The sequence below is a fragment of the Pelodiscus sinensis genome, chromosome 2 (genome assembly GCF_049634645.1).
Source record: "Pelodiscus sinensis isolate JC-2024 chromosome 2, ASM4963464v1, whole genome shotgun sequence".
NCBI classification, from domain to species: domain Eukaryota; kingdom Metazoa; phylum Chordata; order Testudines; family Trionychidae; genus Pelodiscus; species Pelodiscus sinensis.
Window position 1 is genome coordinate 181,158,593 of NC_134712.1, and position 15,134 is coordinate 181,173,726.

The window sequence follows — 15,134 nt, forward strand, 5'->3', positions numbered from 1 at the left end:
GCCATGTGGGCTCTTGCATGTAAGTAATGACTTGTAAAAGAACAAGGATCTCCCACCATGCTCACCACTTCTGGTCTTGTTCCTAAGGTCCCATGGGAGTAGCACCGAGTATTGTCTTTAACTATTATGATTACATGAAAAAAGACGCCATATGAAGTTTCAAGTGGATAGTTTAATTGGTACCTTGACATGCTGTGTAACACACATTAAATAGCTCCGTATGATGCTAGCATAGTGATAGAAGGTATATAGTAAACTTGTCACTATACAAGTACATTTGTGTAAGAACTGAAAGTTTTCTCCCATAAAACCCGTAATTGTTGTTTCAAATCAGAACAAGGAATTGGAAATACAGAATTTTCTGTGGAATAGACACTGTTGAAAACTTCTAGAGTGGCATGCTGGCCAGACCAGCAGCAGCCAGTCATTTTGGTTTCCATCAAAACTTGATGGAATAGACACAATCGAGTGAAATGCTTCAATTCCATGGAATCAACATTTTCTGATGGAAAGAACTTACATTGGAAAATTTCTTTTTACAAGCCTTATGTTTAAAGGACAATAGATGCTTCCTGTTAGATGTTCACTGTTGTTTTAGAGCGCTCCTTGATCTAAAGCAGGGATGGGGAATGTTTTCTGAGCCAGGGACTGGTGACCCACAGAAAAATAAGTTGAGAGTAAGAGACTGGGGGAGGGCAGAGCAAGCTCAAGTGCTAACATGGGCTTCCCAATAGAGGGGGGAGGCCTTAAGCCGTGGGGGCCAGATCTAGGCAACCCAGGGCCCATATCTGGCCTCTGGGCCGTAAGTTCCCCACCCTTGATCTAAAGGAAATAATTCAGTCGCCAATTAAATAGTTACTCTATCTGGAAAAGCACAGCACTGACTGATAAGCCTTCTTCCTGTAATGCAACTTACACCTGTAAAAGGAGTATAGAAAGTAAAATATCACTGTAAGGAATTTGCACTCCACTTTGTGCACGGAAGGAGAAGCTGTACACCCACTGATGCCTCTCACAAAGCACAACAGACCTGGGAATGAGACGGTTTCTCAAGGGCCCGGCCCTATTAATTTCAAAGTGTCCTCACTTCCCACTGAAACAAATGGGAGTAGAGCAAATTTCGTACTACAGAGCCACAGACCCTTTGAGGCATATGGATGGACATAGTCAAGTTTTTTAAAATAACAATGCTTATTTTTAAAGGACTCAAATGATTCTATAGCTGACAGATTATGTCCACATTGCTTCTAGACAATAAATCATTGTCAGGGGCAAATAGGGGAATTTTTAGAGGTCGGAGCTATGCAGCATAGGTAGTTTCTTCAGCCCCACTGCCATATTTAATCATTTCATTGTTTAAAATGTGTTTGGTTCCAGACATCTGTAAAACAAACAAGTAATTCCTTGTCTGCGTGATGACGATGAGACTGTCCGTACAGAGGGTTGAAAAGACATGCTTTATTTTCTTTCCTATCAGTGTTGTATGAAGGTAGACTGTGTCTTTCCACCAAAACAGTGACCAATGGCCAGATCTTAGCCTCTTGCCATACACAGCCTGAGCATGTACTATGCACCTCTCCAAAAGGGTCAGGCTGGGAACAGATCTCTGGACAGCTCATAGAGCCAGTGTCTATGGGACACTGCACTATGTATGCATGAAGCATTGTAGTTAAGGGAGTTAAAGCAGGACTAGCTCTTTGCTATTCAATATGCTCAATATTTTCCAAGAATATGTTTATTTCCACTTCCAATTGCCATAATATTCAGCCATGAGACCTTATATACAGCTCTCTTCACGGCATTCTGAAAACACAATGGCTGCGTCTAGACTGGCATGCTTTTGTGGAAATACTTTTAACTGAAAAGTTTTTCCGTTACAAGTATTTCTGCAAAAGAGCAGCTAGATTGGCTTTTGTGCAAAAGCATCAGTGGCCAATATAGACACAATTTTGTGCAAGAAAGCTCCAATGGCCATTTTAGCCATCGGGCTTTCTGGCGCAAAAAATTAAGGTGCCTGTCTACACTGCCCCTCTTACACAAGTATTCTTGCGCAAGAGGGCTTATCCCTGAGCGGGAGCGGGCAAATATTTGCGCAAGAAGCACTGATTTTGTACATTACAAAGTCAGTGCTCTTGCGCAAATTCAAGCGGCCAGTGTAGACAGCGGATGCTTTTGTGCAAAATCTTGCCAGTCTAGACGCACCCAACCAGTAAACTGCAGTGACTGCAAATCCAACCAAAATCCTAACTATGTTTATAATACACGAGCCTCCATGTTCTTCCTTGGTGCCATTTGACTATTTGATCATGTTCACATCATTAATGTTAGTTAATTCTGGTCACAACAGTTCAAGTGGGACAGGTCTTCAGATTTTGCTGAGAATGTGTGGTTCCCTGAGAAGATCTAGGTCTGGGGTAGGAGGCAGCCATGGCAGAGTCACATAAGAGCCTGTTCCACTGCTACCAGTCCTGCCCCATCTCACATTGGGAATCAACCAGGGGAGAATAGCTGCAGGTAGTTAGAATAGCTGTTTCATAGTTCCATGGCCCTGTGCTAGAGGCTAATTGACAAATGTGGTGAATGGTGACAGGAAAGTGCCTGCTTGTGTACAGGTCCTCTTTCTGTCCTGGTGTGCTGAGTTTACAGAGGACAGGAAAGAAGTTAGGTTGCTGGGTGGAAGAGGAGGAAGAGAGAGAGAAGAGCTGGTATATTTAGTTCTAATATATTCTAAAGATGTGTGAGGGAAGTTATCCAGAGGGATCCAAAGGTTAAACTGTCCCCACTGTTCAGTGAGGGATTATGGAGATATCTTCCTTTCTTTCCACTTCCATCAGACATGACTCATGTTTTCTTTCCTTCTGTGTGTCTTGGCAGAATTCTCCATTATGTCCATAGGTACCAAGGATTGATGTGATTGGTTGCAAAAACGTTGACATTTAGAGGACCATTAGCTCATCCTGGAACATCTGTACTGAAGGCTCATAACCAATAAATTCATCCCCAAGCATGACCTCACTTCCTGACACGTCGTCTTCTCCGAGAAGGCTGGGGATAGAAGAACAGGGAACATTTTGGCTTGGCAGGAGGTCTCAAAAGGAACTGGAATTAGCGAACTTCATTTCAAATTTCTGCCCTTTTCCTTATGTTCAAGTCTTAACTAAAACCGCTCATGGACAACGGTATTCACATGTCAATAAAGGCTTGTCTTCACCATTTGCAGCAAGCTGAGCTATGATCCTACCCTGCCCTGCAGTAAGTAGCCATACAGGCCCTGCTGTTGTGCTTTTAAGAGTTCTCTAATGCACTTAGTGGGTAGCTCAAAGCACAATAAAATGAATTGTTAATGTGCAGCATCATGGTCCACACAGTGTGAAGCAGGATAGGGATGGGCACATTTATACCACAGCCTACTATGAACTACAGTCTGAAACCATATGTAGCCCCAAAAAATCCTACCACTTGCATAAGGGAGGTGATGCTTTCACGGATGAGTTCTATAGGACAGGCAGGAAACGGATAGGAGAAGACTTTAAAGCCAGGTGCAAATTATAAGCTTTTAAATCTTTTTTGTGGTTCTATACAGTTTTCAATTTTTTAAAATGACATTGATGGCAGAACACAAAAGGTATGTCTAGACTACATGGCTCTGTCGACGGAGCCATGTTAACTAGTTTACCCGGCATAGTCAGTGAAGCAGGGATTTAAATAATCCCTGCTTCATTAAAATAAACATGGCCACCACGCTATGCCAACGATCAACTGATCCAGCACAGTGTGGCAGTCTAGACGCGGATCTGTCGGCTGGGGAAGTCTTTACCGACCGATCCCTTATGCCTCATGAAAATTACCCAAAATTACTGACCAACAGAACTACTCACATGTAAAGTGAAGCGTGTCTGCAGGTTCAGGGCTACCCAAGAGAACATCTAGGTGCTCTCATCGATTAGCCCATAAGTAACCACAGACCATAAGAAAATAAATGTCTGGACTCACGGAACTTGTTCACGCCTTGGTGTAAGTTCTGGTTTCAGAACTTCATGAGACCTGATTCTGGTACAATTTCTCTTGAGCTCTTCTGGTGGATATTTGTTGATTGCACCTGTTGAGAAAACAAAACACTAGAACAAACTGTACCAACTCAATTCAATTTGAAACAGTTTTCATTCACTGTTTCCTCTTCTGCCCCCGTGTATTTCTTCCAAGACGGACTTCATTCACCCAGCAGCAAGACGCATTACTGGCAGAGCTTGCAAGGGCTTGGAGGTAGCTTGATGGCCTTTCTGTTTGGATGTAACACAACTACTTCTGGGTATCACAGCTAGGCTATTACAAAAATCACAGGGAATGGTGTAAGCATAAGAACAGCCACACTGGGTCAGAACAAAAGTCCTCTATCCTGTCTGCTGACAGTGGCCAATTCCAGGTGCCCCTGAGGGACTGAACAGAACAGGCAATCATCACGTGATCCCTCCCCTGCCATTCACTCCCAGCCTTTGGCAAACAGAGGCTAAGAACACCCTCCCTGCCCATCTGGGCTCATAGCCATTGATGGATTTATCCTCCCTGAATTTACCTAGTCATCAATGTGCGGCGCTCTATTGACCTTGGTGAAAACTGGAAGAGGAAATTGGAGTGGGGGAGGGAAGGAAGAATGTAGCCCCCTGGTCTCTGACTGCAGACCGAGCTGCTTCAAGGGCCATTGTAATTGTCTGCAAACCAAAGAACTACTCAATGTCCATCATTAACCCTCTATCATACTACCACTCCCAAATCAGCTCTGCCCCGCCTCCCCGTACAGTTTTAAAATGCTGACTCCTTGAAAGAAAGAAAAAGAGAAGTAGAATGAGAACAATGGCACGGGAGCTCCAGTTATGCTTCGTAGTTTCCTCTAGCATCATTCCATCAATGAGTCCACAAGGGCTGCTGCAGATTGTAAGCAACATAGATTGTACTAAATCCATCTCCTGTCTGCAGGTTCTTCTGATGTGTATTCAAGTGACCCAAAGAGCACAACAAACTGTCTGACATATCACTTACTGATCTACTAACTAGGCCAGCATTTTGTATGGAACTGCTAATAGGATATCAAGTTCTCAGCCTAGGTCACTGGTCCAAGCTGCGTAGAAGCTAGAAGTGATCTAAAGTCACTGAGATCTGACAATAGTCGTTGGGTGATCTATGTGAAGTAAGACTAGGGGCCTTAGTTTAATTCCTAGATGACAGGTTTCCCATCATAAAACCTATTGAGATCAACAAAGTTGATAGTCTTATTAGACAGCCTTAAGAACGAACAAGCATGGAATGAAACCATCTTTTCACCCTTTATGTATTTAAATTGACCCATTGAGCACAGAACTGAGGGACTTTAGAATAGGAAACCTGAACTGAAATCTCTATGCTAAATGTGTTTCTGGATCTATGGAAGACTGTTACCCAAGGGTGCTGGACATTCATTGAAGACCAATGAAATAGCTTTCACATAACTTACGTCTGAGGAGATGCACAAATGGTTTCATAAATCTCACTACATAGTCAAGTTCAGGCTTGTGGACTCTGCCCAGCTCAATTAAATGCTGTTCAGTGGGAATACTAGCCAGCTCTTCCAATTCTTTGTGGTTATATGCATGTCCTAATGAAATTACAAGAAGAGAATATCCTTGGCACTTGGCTCTCAGAGATGCACTCTTTAACGTTTCTTTGTCCCACTGACTTGTTTCTCCAGCCGATATAACAATGATAACCTTGTGTTTTCTGAGGTGGGGTGCAGTTGAGAAAACATGATCAATTGTCCAGTGTATGGCATGGCCAAGAGCAGCAGGTCCATTAAGCTGTTGCACAGATCCTTGGATATGTCTTTTCATTAACTGTCTACTGTTGTAGGTGACAAAGTTAAACTCTTCCTTTACAGGGCTCCTCCTCGATGAGCGGGGATTGAAATCTGGTGGCGCATGGCTCACCACAGCCACCCTATCGCCGATGGAAGAAACTGGGTCGGAAGAAATGTCAAAGTTATCAAGTGCTGTGCTCAGAAAGTTTTTCACTTTCGCAAAGTCAGCACCGCTCATTTTCTGGGAGCTGTCCAAAATGAAAGCAGTGTCCACATATGTCCGTGGTGATCGGGAGATGCGGCGTTCGCAAACGTCATCTGGTTTGCATTTGTCTGTAAATAAACAGAACATTGGTTTGCATTTCCCTTCTTAAGATACTGAAAATGTGACAAGAGAAATGTCATCTAAGCTCCCAGTTCCGGAGAAGATTAAAGAGCTTAACCGTACAATATTAACAACAATCTACTACTTCTGTAAAAGTTAATGTATAGTTAAAATCAGAAAGCTAAGGGCCTGATCCTGTGCCATAATCTGTTCCTCACAAGATTAGACCTCATTAACCTTAAAAATTCTCTTCCATTCTCTTGGTCTGGGAGACTGGGGACATTTGTGGCAATATTTAGATTGATGCAAATTTTGAGCCAGAAGCAACTTTGCAATACGTTCCTAAAACACAAGGCTCTAAATATATAAGGAATTCTCTTCTAAGGTCTTTGTACCACAACATACATTGGAATTATATTAGAAATTATCACGGAATTCTTATTTGGGAAAACAAGTATATGTAGTAGCCTTGAATTAAAAATATAATGAGACATGTCTTGTTCAAAAAAACCCACTTTGAGTGCTAGAGTGTTTTATGTAGATTTCCCTATTTTGATCAGGTTGGATGCTTCATACCCCCTGAACGCTTAAAGGTGTGCAGTATCCTTCAGAATTACATACCAAATTCTACCCCTTCTTTCCAATGGAATAAGATGCCATGTACACTGAAAATTTGTAACAGCCACCTCCTAAAATGTCTTTAAGCATTATAGAAAAACATTAAAAAATGCCTCACTACATGTGAAGACGGGTGAGTTGCTGGAGTCAGACTTAGCAGTATGTGTCAGCTTTGCTGATATTTCATGCATTCTACATTTCCCAAGGATAATTTCAGGAGCAGACTGTCCTTAGGCCTAATGTGAACACACTGAGATAGTGGGCAGCACAAGGAACAGAGCGTGCAAGGCCTGGGGACAATCATGATCCCTGCATTCAGGGGAATGCAGGTTGCTCTCTGTGTACACCCCCAAAGTAGATGGAGAAGGCTAAGGAGGAGTCAGGGCCATGCCCCTACTTTCTATCCATGCCTGACTGAGCAGGTTGCCTGATTCCAAGGGATGGTACAGTTTGCCCACGACCTGCTTGCTGGGGAGCTTTATCTATCAAGGGGGTGAGTGACCTCCAGCAAAGCAGTACCCTAGCTCCTAAGGCCAAAGCCTCCCCTGAACTCCCTCTATATGGATATACAAGAATCCAAGCACATGACAACTTTATCAGAAATGTAGGGAATGCTGCAACTGGCCTTAGTTCCTCATGCATTCATTCAAGCAATTCCACTCAGTCTTTTAGTGCAGCTCATAGGTTTTCAAAGCAGCCCCCGCCCCTTGACGTTCTGTGGAGGCTACTTTGGAACCTCCAGAGGAAGTTGTTCTACACAGTCTGGGGCACTGGAAGAGCTGCTCACCAGGGAGCCTTCCTCTGGAAGCTGGAAACACGGCTTGTTTCAATTAAATTAATTGGCCCCAACTTGACTGTATAATTAAATTCACTAGATTTTTATTTTTACCCAACTAGACATTGACCTTGGATGGCAGATAGCAGAAGGGCCTCTTATATGGATATAAATAGTCACTAGGTCATTAACTTGCAAGTAATTTTGCTGTTCAGCAATATAATAGCTGAAGCATGTGAAGGATTTAAACATTTTTATGCATTTGAGTACATTGTCTCCTACGAAAAATTCGGCAGTACAAACAGTGGGCAGAAGCTATTGCTTGTAAATCATGATTCAACACGCTACTCCCTGGGAAGTTCCCTCCTTTTAGGAGTTATCTTGTGAAGAAGAAATAAAGCCAGAAAATTCAGCTGTGGTTATTTGAAACAACAATGCTTTTTCTAACTTTTTGCCAGCCTCTCTCATGTTTTTTGCCAGGCAGCACTAAATAATAACATTTTTTCACTAATACATATGGATCTTACCATAACAAAGAGTGCAGCGCTGAAATTGTTCTAGTGATGACTCATAGTCATTGTCTTGATCAATAATTATTACCTTGTACAATCCAGTATCATCCATCTATACAGAACAATAAAAGGCTTTAGTGCAGAAGCAAGTGGTGAGTTGTGTTCACATCAGACATTCACAGAGAATTATATGCATTTCTCAGTCAGGCATCAGCCCCAAAACCCCCCTTAACCAATAGCAATTCTGTATATTCTCCAGCCTGAAAACACCTTGGTGACCCTGAAAGCCTCTAGAGAAACCTCCAATTTCCCAATCACTTGGGCTCCCGTTTTCTTTGTGCTGGGCTCTGGCTTGGCACCTCCATGCTGAAGTTTTCCCTTTGTAGGAGCTGGAGTGTTTCAAATCTCAGAGTTAGCTCATATGTGAGATTTGGAGTTGTTTCATCTAACACACAGTTAATTCAGTAGAGAACTGATGTGACTTTAAAAGTGTGTCCAAAACCAAGACACTGCATGCTCTAGTCTTCCGAGCAGGAGTATGGATTCAAGAAACAATTCTCCAAACAACAATGCTACAATGAGTGTTTCCAAACAGTAGCTGCTCCTGAATCTTGTCCTTCAGTGTCTCCTTGAAGAGAATTCCCATTGACTTCAATGGAGGGGCTAGAGGAATACATGCTCAAACTGGGAATCGGTGACACCGGGCATCTTCTTCTAGTCTGAAATGGCTCTCTTTCCACCACTGCAATGTACGGTAAGCTAGTAGGTATTACATAAAAGGAAGAGGGGGGAGAGGGGCAGAAGTGTGTGATGCAAAAAAATCCTGTGCTCACTTTCTGTAATTTGTATTTTTAGCCAACACTGATTTGAGAGACTGACATATTTATGAAGCATGCCATGTATCCCTCAACTACCTGCCTCTAGATTACTTACTCCATGCTTCCATCTCTCACCTTTTAAACGTGCCACTGTAAAGCCAACACTTGTAGTCTTAAAAAATGCTGGTCCTTTAAGAGAGAGGAGGCCAGCGTACCTGTGACTGGTCAGTTGATCTTCAATTAGACTCAAAGAGGGTACCTCAGCTTTGACCTTCGAGGAGAAACAGAGCCAGTGACTCAGAGGTCTCAAGAGTGCTAACTGAAGAAGGCAGAGAAAGGGACATGCAAGCTGCAGTAGAACAGGAGAGACATAGGGAGAAATGCAGCAGTAGAGAGATATGCAGAGAGCCACTGGAAACAAAAGGTCAGTGGTAGGGCCTGACCAGAGCAGGGGAACCCTGTGGAATTAAAGAAGAGCTTGTGCAGAAGCACCTGAGCAAGGGGAAGAACCTGGCTGGTTAGGAGAAGCTGATCCCAAAACAAGAAGGATTGATGCTGGAAGGTAGATCTTGTGGATAGGGGTTACAGGCAGAGAGGCCTGTGTGAATACAACAGTAGGGGAAGCCTCAGTGTAAGACTGCAGGAAGCAGTGTTCAGAGCAGTGGAGTTGTCTTGGAGGGACATTCCCTGATCAGGGGTAGAACTCACCAGGTAGAAGGCCTGGCTCTGTGGAACACTATGAAGAGTTCTGTCCCAGGAGACCTGCCTTGAGTCTACAGGAGAAGCGTTGTGGCTCTTGGAGAGCAGGACCTGGAACAGGGGCTAAAGGAACTGGGATCTAGTGGTTTGTGACTCTTGGGTGGGTGACTGGGAAATGATGACCTTTGCAAAGGATTGAAGAGCTGCTGTGTTAGGACCTGGAGTTTTGAATAGAACTGTTTAACTATTGGGGATCTGTGGATTGTGACCTTTTTTATTTATGTAGAAGGTTTGAATTTGCTGCTGAGAGAGACAACATTCCTTTACACAGGTGGATTCCAAGGGGGATCTGAGGCAGATGCAGCATCCTGCTGCAGAGGAGCTCCCTGGATGGTGGCTGTCTACTCCACATCCTTTTGTGAAACTGATACATCTTAATGGTAGCAACTGTATCTTTGTGTTTGGCTTCCAGTCTTTCTCCTGGAAAGAGATTACGTGAGTTCCAAGAAAATCCATGACAACATGCTCTTCTGAAAGTCATTTTTACAACTTCAAAGCACAGAATGTTGAAGCTGTAAAATTCCAACCAATTTTTCTCCCTTCCAGTAAAAAACTGCTGCAAAAGAACCATCTCTTCAGAGAATGTACTGGAGTAGCACTAAGCACAGAATACATTTTTATACACTGTGTAATGAGTGCTCTAAAGGTTCAAATCCAGCTCATTTTGCCCATTTGCCCAGGACAGTGTTACCCAATAATTATACTGTAGGAACTGGCAGTGTCATCACAGAACAAGTTAGATAGCTGGACAGGAACTACACCTAATATTAGATACCTCAATCCATGTTAAAGTAACATTAAAGTTGTGCTGGATGGGCAGAAGGGCGTGATGCAAAAAAAATCCTGTGCTCACTTTCTGTAATTTGTATTTTTAGCCAACACTGATTTGAGAGACTGACATATTTATGAAGCATGACATATTCTTAAAATAAGAATAAAAATACTGTAACCTAAAAGTAATTGACCCTAAAACTATGCAGACTGCACTGATCCGCTCTTTGATATTTTTTGTTGGGAAATCTAAGCTTAAATGTCTCTGCCACCCTAAAGATAACTACTCATGTATGGCTCTCCATATTCAGTGTCCCTTGATGATTTTCATACCAAGTTTGCACAGTCAGCATTAAAGATACTTTTTCAGTCTGACACCTCCTCCCCCCACCAACTCAATTTGGTTGTTGACAGTCAACTTGGGTTCTTTCCATTTCACACATCAACAGTAATCAAGATTCAGCAGGCCGAACAAAACCCCCAGCTACAATTGCAACTCTGCTATTTGTAGATTATGTAATCAGTGATATCTCTGCAAGCTACCACACAGTAATGATTCTCCACTGCTTTGCCCATTGTGTAATCATCTTTTACGCTCCACCTTCCCGATGCACAGTGAGTGGAAAACACCCCCACACTGGTTTGGTAGTTTTACTGTCATTCTGCATTTTGCACAGTGGTAAACGACAGACAATATAAGGTGTAAGCCAGTGGAGAATCAGGCCAGGTTTTCCTGAATTTATTGAATTCGCTGATTAAGAATCTTACAGGATGCACAATCCTTATACAAGTTTGTGTACTAACTTGAATGGAATCACTAGCATTATTAAGGACTATTCATGGAAGTACTGCAGGATTTGGTCCCATATATGATTACAAACCACTAATACTGTGGGCCAGTTCTTTTCTGGCTGTAACTCCGCTGAAGACAATGGAGTTACACCAAAAGTTGAATGTGACCCCACTATGTTTTGAAGGCTGTGAAATACAAAGTCTTATTGCTGAACATCAAAAAGAAAATGTTAGTGATTTTCTTACCATGAAAGCACTTCTGATGATGGGCACATCATTAAAAGCAATAACCACTGGAACAATATCAAATGCACTGTACTCTAGAACTGCTGTGTTAACAGCCACTTCATTTACAGATGGCCCATTGCTGAAAAACACTGCTATTTTTCTGACATTAGGACTTGGGAGAGTTCGTTTGAAAATATGCTTGGCAACAAATCTCATTGCATTGACAATATTCCGTTCACTTGAAGACCTCTCATAAGCCAGATTTTTAATTTTGGCAAGGAGCTGGTTCTTACTGTAGAACTCGGAGAAGCGGATCAGATAACGGATATTGGAATTGTAGGATACAATAGCGACTCTGGCTCCCACGGGGCAGTTGCTTTCTCTAATTTTGGTGTGATTCACTACTGTTGTTACAATTTCTCTCATTCTTTCAAATAACTGGGATGTGACATCCTGGGATATGTCCAAAGCAAACACTAGTTCTGTTGGATACACTGGACATTCTGGTTTTCCTAGAACATAAAACAGTTGTTATAAACATCACAGAAGATAAAAAAAAAATGCAAGCTATTTTCAAGTAACTAATAACTATTTAATGTTGCTTTCCCTAGATAGCATGCAACATGATGCTATCTAGGGATTCACTCTACAGAAAATGATAAGAGCAAATGGTGCTGAGCTATAGCTCACAAATGCAATGAGATTTTTCAGACACTGCACTGAAGAGTGGAATTGGGGGACACAACTGTAGTCCCTGTACTCCTTCAAATGGGGGAGGAAAAAAGAGGGGTAGGAAGAAACCAAAATCAATGTTATGTCTCCTTCCATCCCATATACAGGCTTGCAAAACTGATTGAGTGCAGAGAGGGATTATGGAGCATTACCCTTCCTGTCCAGAAAGGATTGTGTTTCCAGAGGCACAATCACTCTTGGAGCACTTCCTGTGGTAACATAGTTCTATATCACCCTCAGGTCCATGCTCATCAGGCACAATGGGGTCTACCATGTCAACTGTACTTTACTGAAATGCAACACTAAACCTTGGCAAAGCATGAAGTACTTCTATGATTAAATACGTTTCAGTATGTTTAGTGACTCCCAATGGTAGAGACATGTGGTGTTAGAAAAGACAGAGCTGAAAATAAAGCTAGTGAACACAAAGCAAACTGTAACCTAAGCTCATTGTATGGGCCATAAAAGAGGACCTAGATGGCACCTACACATAAGATAAACTTATGAGAAAAGAGAAACACAAGGGCTGCATCTAGACTGGCAAGATTTAGCGCAAAAGTGGCCCCTTTTTTGCAAAATCTTGCTGCCTGAACAAAATATCAAGATTGACAGGGATCAACTGAATTCTAGTGTACATTGTCTTATCTAGTTATAGAACTCTGCTGATACAATATTAGGCGATGGGGATTCACATAATCAGCACTAGCTTTCCTGAAGTGAAAAAAAAGAGGTAAAACAGGTTAATATTTACTTTCAAATCTGCATTAGTTCAGCAAGCTCAGGGGTAGCTATCAATGAGTAAATAAAGCAGAAGGGAATGCCAAGTGGAAGAAAAGTCTGACAGAATTAAGACGTAGTGATATGATGAGCAAGGAACAAGTGGCATGCTCTCTTTATGGAATTGCAGAGCTTCAGTTGTTCAGCTTAAATTATCCACAGACAGGAGCTGATTTACAAGCAGGTGAGGAGCTTAAAAAAGTGCAATGCTAGATCAGAACTGGAACAGTATTAAAGTGAGGTCTTTATCTAAATCAGCGGTGTGGAACCCATGAGTTGCGACCCCTGAGGGGGTTCTGGCTGTTTTCCGGGGAGGTTGCAGCACTGGGCCGGTCACCATTTTTTCCCCTGGCTCAGCATACACACAGCGGGGGCAGGGTGAGTGGCAGGAGAGCGGAGTGGCATTTAAAGGGGCCGCACTATTTTTTTTCTCAACCTAAATTTTCCCAGAGGGCTGTGCCAGGAAAAAGCTTGCGCACCACTGATCTAAACCACCTTTCCCAGACACATAGATACATTTTAAGATTTTGGTTCAAACAATATAATGATAAAAAGTACTTACCCTGCCAACAAGCTAAATAAAAAAAGGGAGAAAATTATTATACAGCATGTTTTTAAAACAGTCCTAAAATATCTTTGAAAAAGAAAACTGTTAGCATCACGAATTGCCCACCTATAATTTTACAGAATTCTCTGAGAATGCAAAACACTCTTTAGTTTCAGTGGAAATTATTGAGTGCACATGGAATTCCCTTAATACGCATTGCATGTTCCTACTGTATGTGTCTGGTTTCTAACAGAGTTTAAGAAATAGATAGAACTCAGTAAATTATCTAAACACTTGAGTTTCTGTTTCAGCAAATTCCATGGTTCAAGACATTGGACTGAAATATTCTAATGCTCACCCAAATATTTTCTGTTTAGCCCAGGTTAGCTGAACTTTCACTGAAAATCAAGATTTGTCACAGGAGTAAGGGTCCATAAGCTGTCCATAAGTTGCATTTACGATGTACATTATTTTATGTAAATCATTTGCCCACTTATCTTCCTTTAAGGAAACTCAGGGCATCTTCATTATTCCAATCAACACTAGCACTTTCCAAGTGCCCCAGCACCTAATTTCCATCAAGGCTATTGTAGGCACAACAAAGGGAACAATTCTCTGTAACAGCTATTGCTATTTAATATAGTATTTTATTTCAAAAGGAGTTTTTGGCTTCTTTCACAATTTGTGGACTTTCAAAGGAAATCAGATGCATGTTAGAAATGATCATGCAGGGTTACCCACTGATTGCTAGGAGAATCAACAGACGTTTACCAATTCATTCAGTATATTGTACAAACATAGCTAAAATGGATCTGTGAGAGAAAAAAACTCCTCTTTCTGAAATTAACATGGTTTACTTGCCAAACTGTTACTCCCTCTTTTACATGTAAATAGCAGCTAAATCTGTAAATTGAAAAATAAGTGAATATAAGGAACATAAGAATGGCCATACTGGGTCAGACCAAAGGTCCATCTAGCCCAGTATCCTGTCTGCCAACAGTGGCCAGTGCTAGGTGCCCCAGAGGGGGTGAACTGAAGACAATGATCAAGTGATTTGTCTCCTGCCACCCTTCTCCAGCCTTTGACAAACAGAGAATTGTCTCTCTCCTTGTGGGTTCCTGTACCAGCTGCAGTCATTTAAGGTATCAAGAAATTTTATCTCTGCATCTCGTCCTGAGGTGACATGTACTCAATCAATATGGGGATAATTGAAACCCCCATTATTATTGAGTTTTTTATTTTGATAGCCTCTCTAATCTCTCTTAGCATTTCAACATCACTATCACTGTCCTGGTCAGGTGGTCGATAATAGATCCCTACTGCTATATTCTTATTAGAGCAGGGAATTACTATCCATAGTGATTCTATGGAACATTTGTTGATTCATTTAATATATTTACTTCATTTGATTCTACATTATCTGTCACATACAGTGCCACTCCTTCACCCACATGACCTATTCTGTCCTTCCAATATATTTTATATCCCGGTATGATTGTGTCCCACTGATTGTGCACATTCCACCAGGTTTCTGTGATTCGTATTATGTCAATCTCTTCCTTAAATACAAGTTACTCTAGTTCACCCATCTTATTATTTAGACTTCTAGCATTTGTGTAGAAGCACTTTAAAAAATTGCCACTGTTTATTTGT

At 41.8% G+C, this 15,134-nt stretch overlaps 1 protein-coding gene across 3 annotated transcripts in view; it reads right to left on the bottom strand.

The window, feature by feature from the left end:
• Positions 1 to 152: 152 nt before the first annotated feature.
• The window catches only part of COL6A6 (collagen type VI alpha 6 chain), an 89,075-nt gene continuing 74,093 nt past the window's right edge, over positions 153 to 15,134 (bottom strand). For all 3 annotated transcript variants that reach the window (XM_075921927.1, XM_075921928.1, XM_075921926.1), the window contains 6 exons: positions 13,497 to 13,508; positions 11,444 to 11,937; positions 8,073 to 8,169; positions 5,489 to 6,160; positions 3,994 to 4,099; positions 153 to 3,045 (listed from right to left, as the gene is read on the bottom strand). In XM_075921927.1, the coding sequence (XP_075778042.1) occupies positions 2,937 to 3,045; positions 3,994 to 4,099; positions 5,489 to 6,160; positions 8,073 to 8,169; positions 11,444 to 11,937; positions 13,497 to 13,508 (1,490 nt within the window). In that variant the 3' untranslated portion in view covers positions 153 to 2,936. The remainder of the gene's footprint in view (positions 3,046 to 3,993; positions 4,100 to 5,488; positions 6,161 to 8,072; positions 8,170 to 11,443; positions 11,938 to 13,496; positions 13,509 to 15,134) is intronic.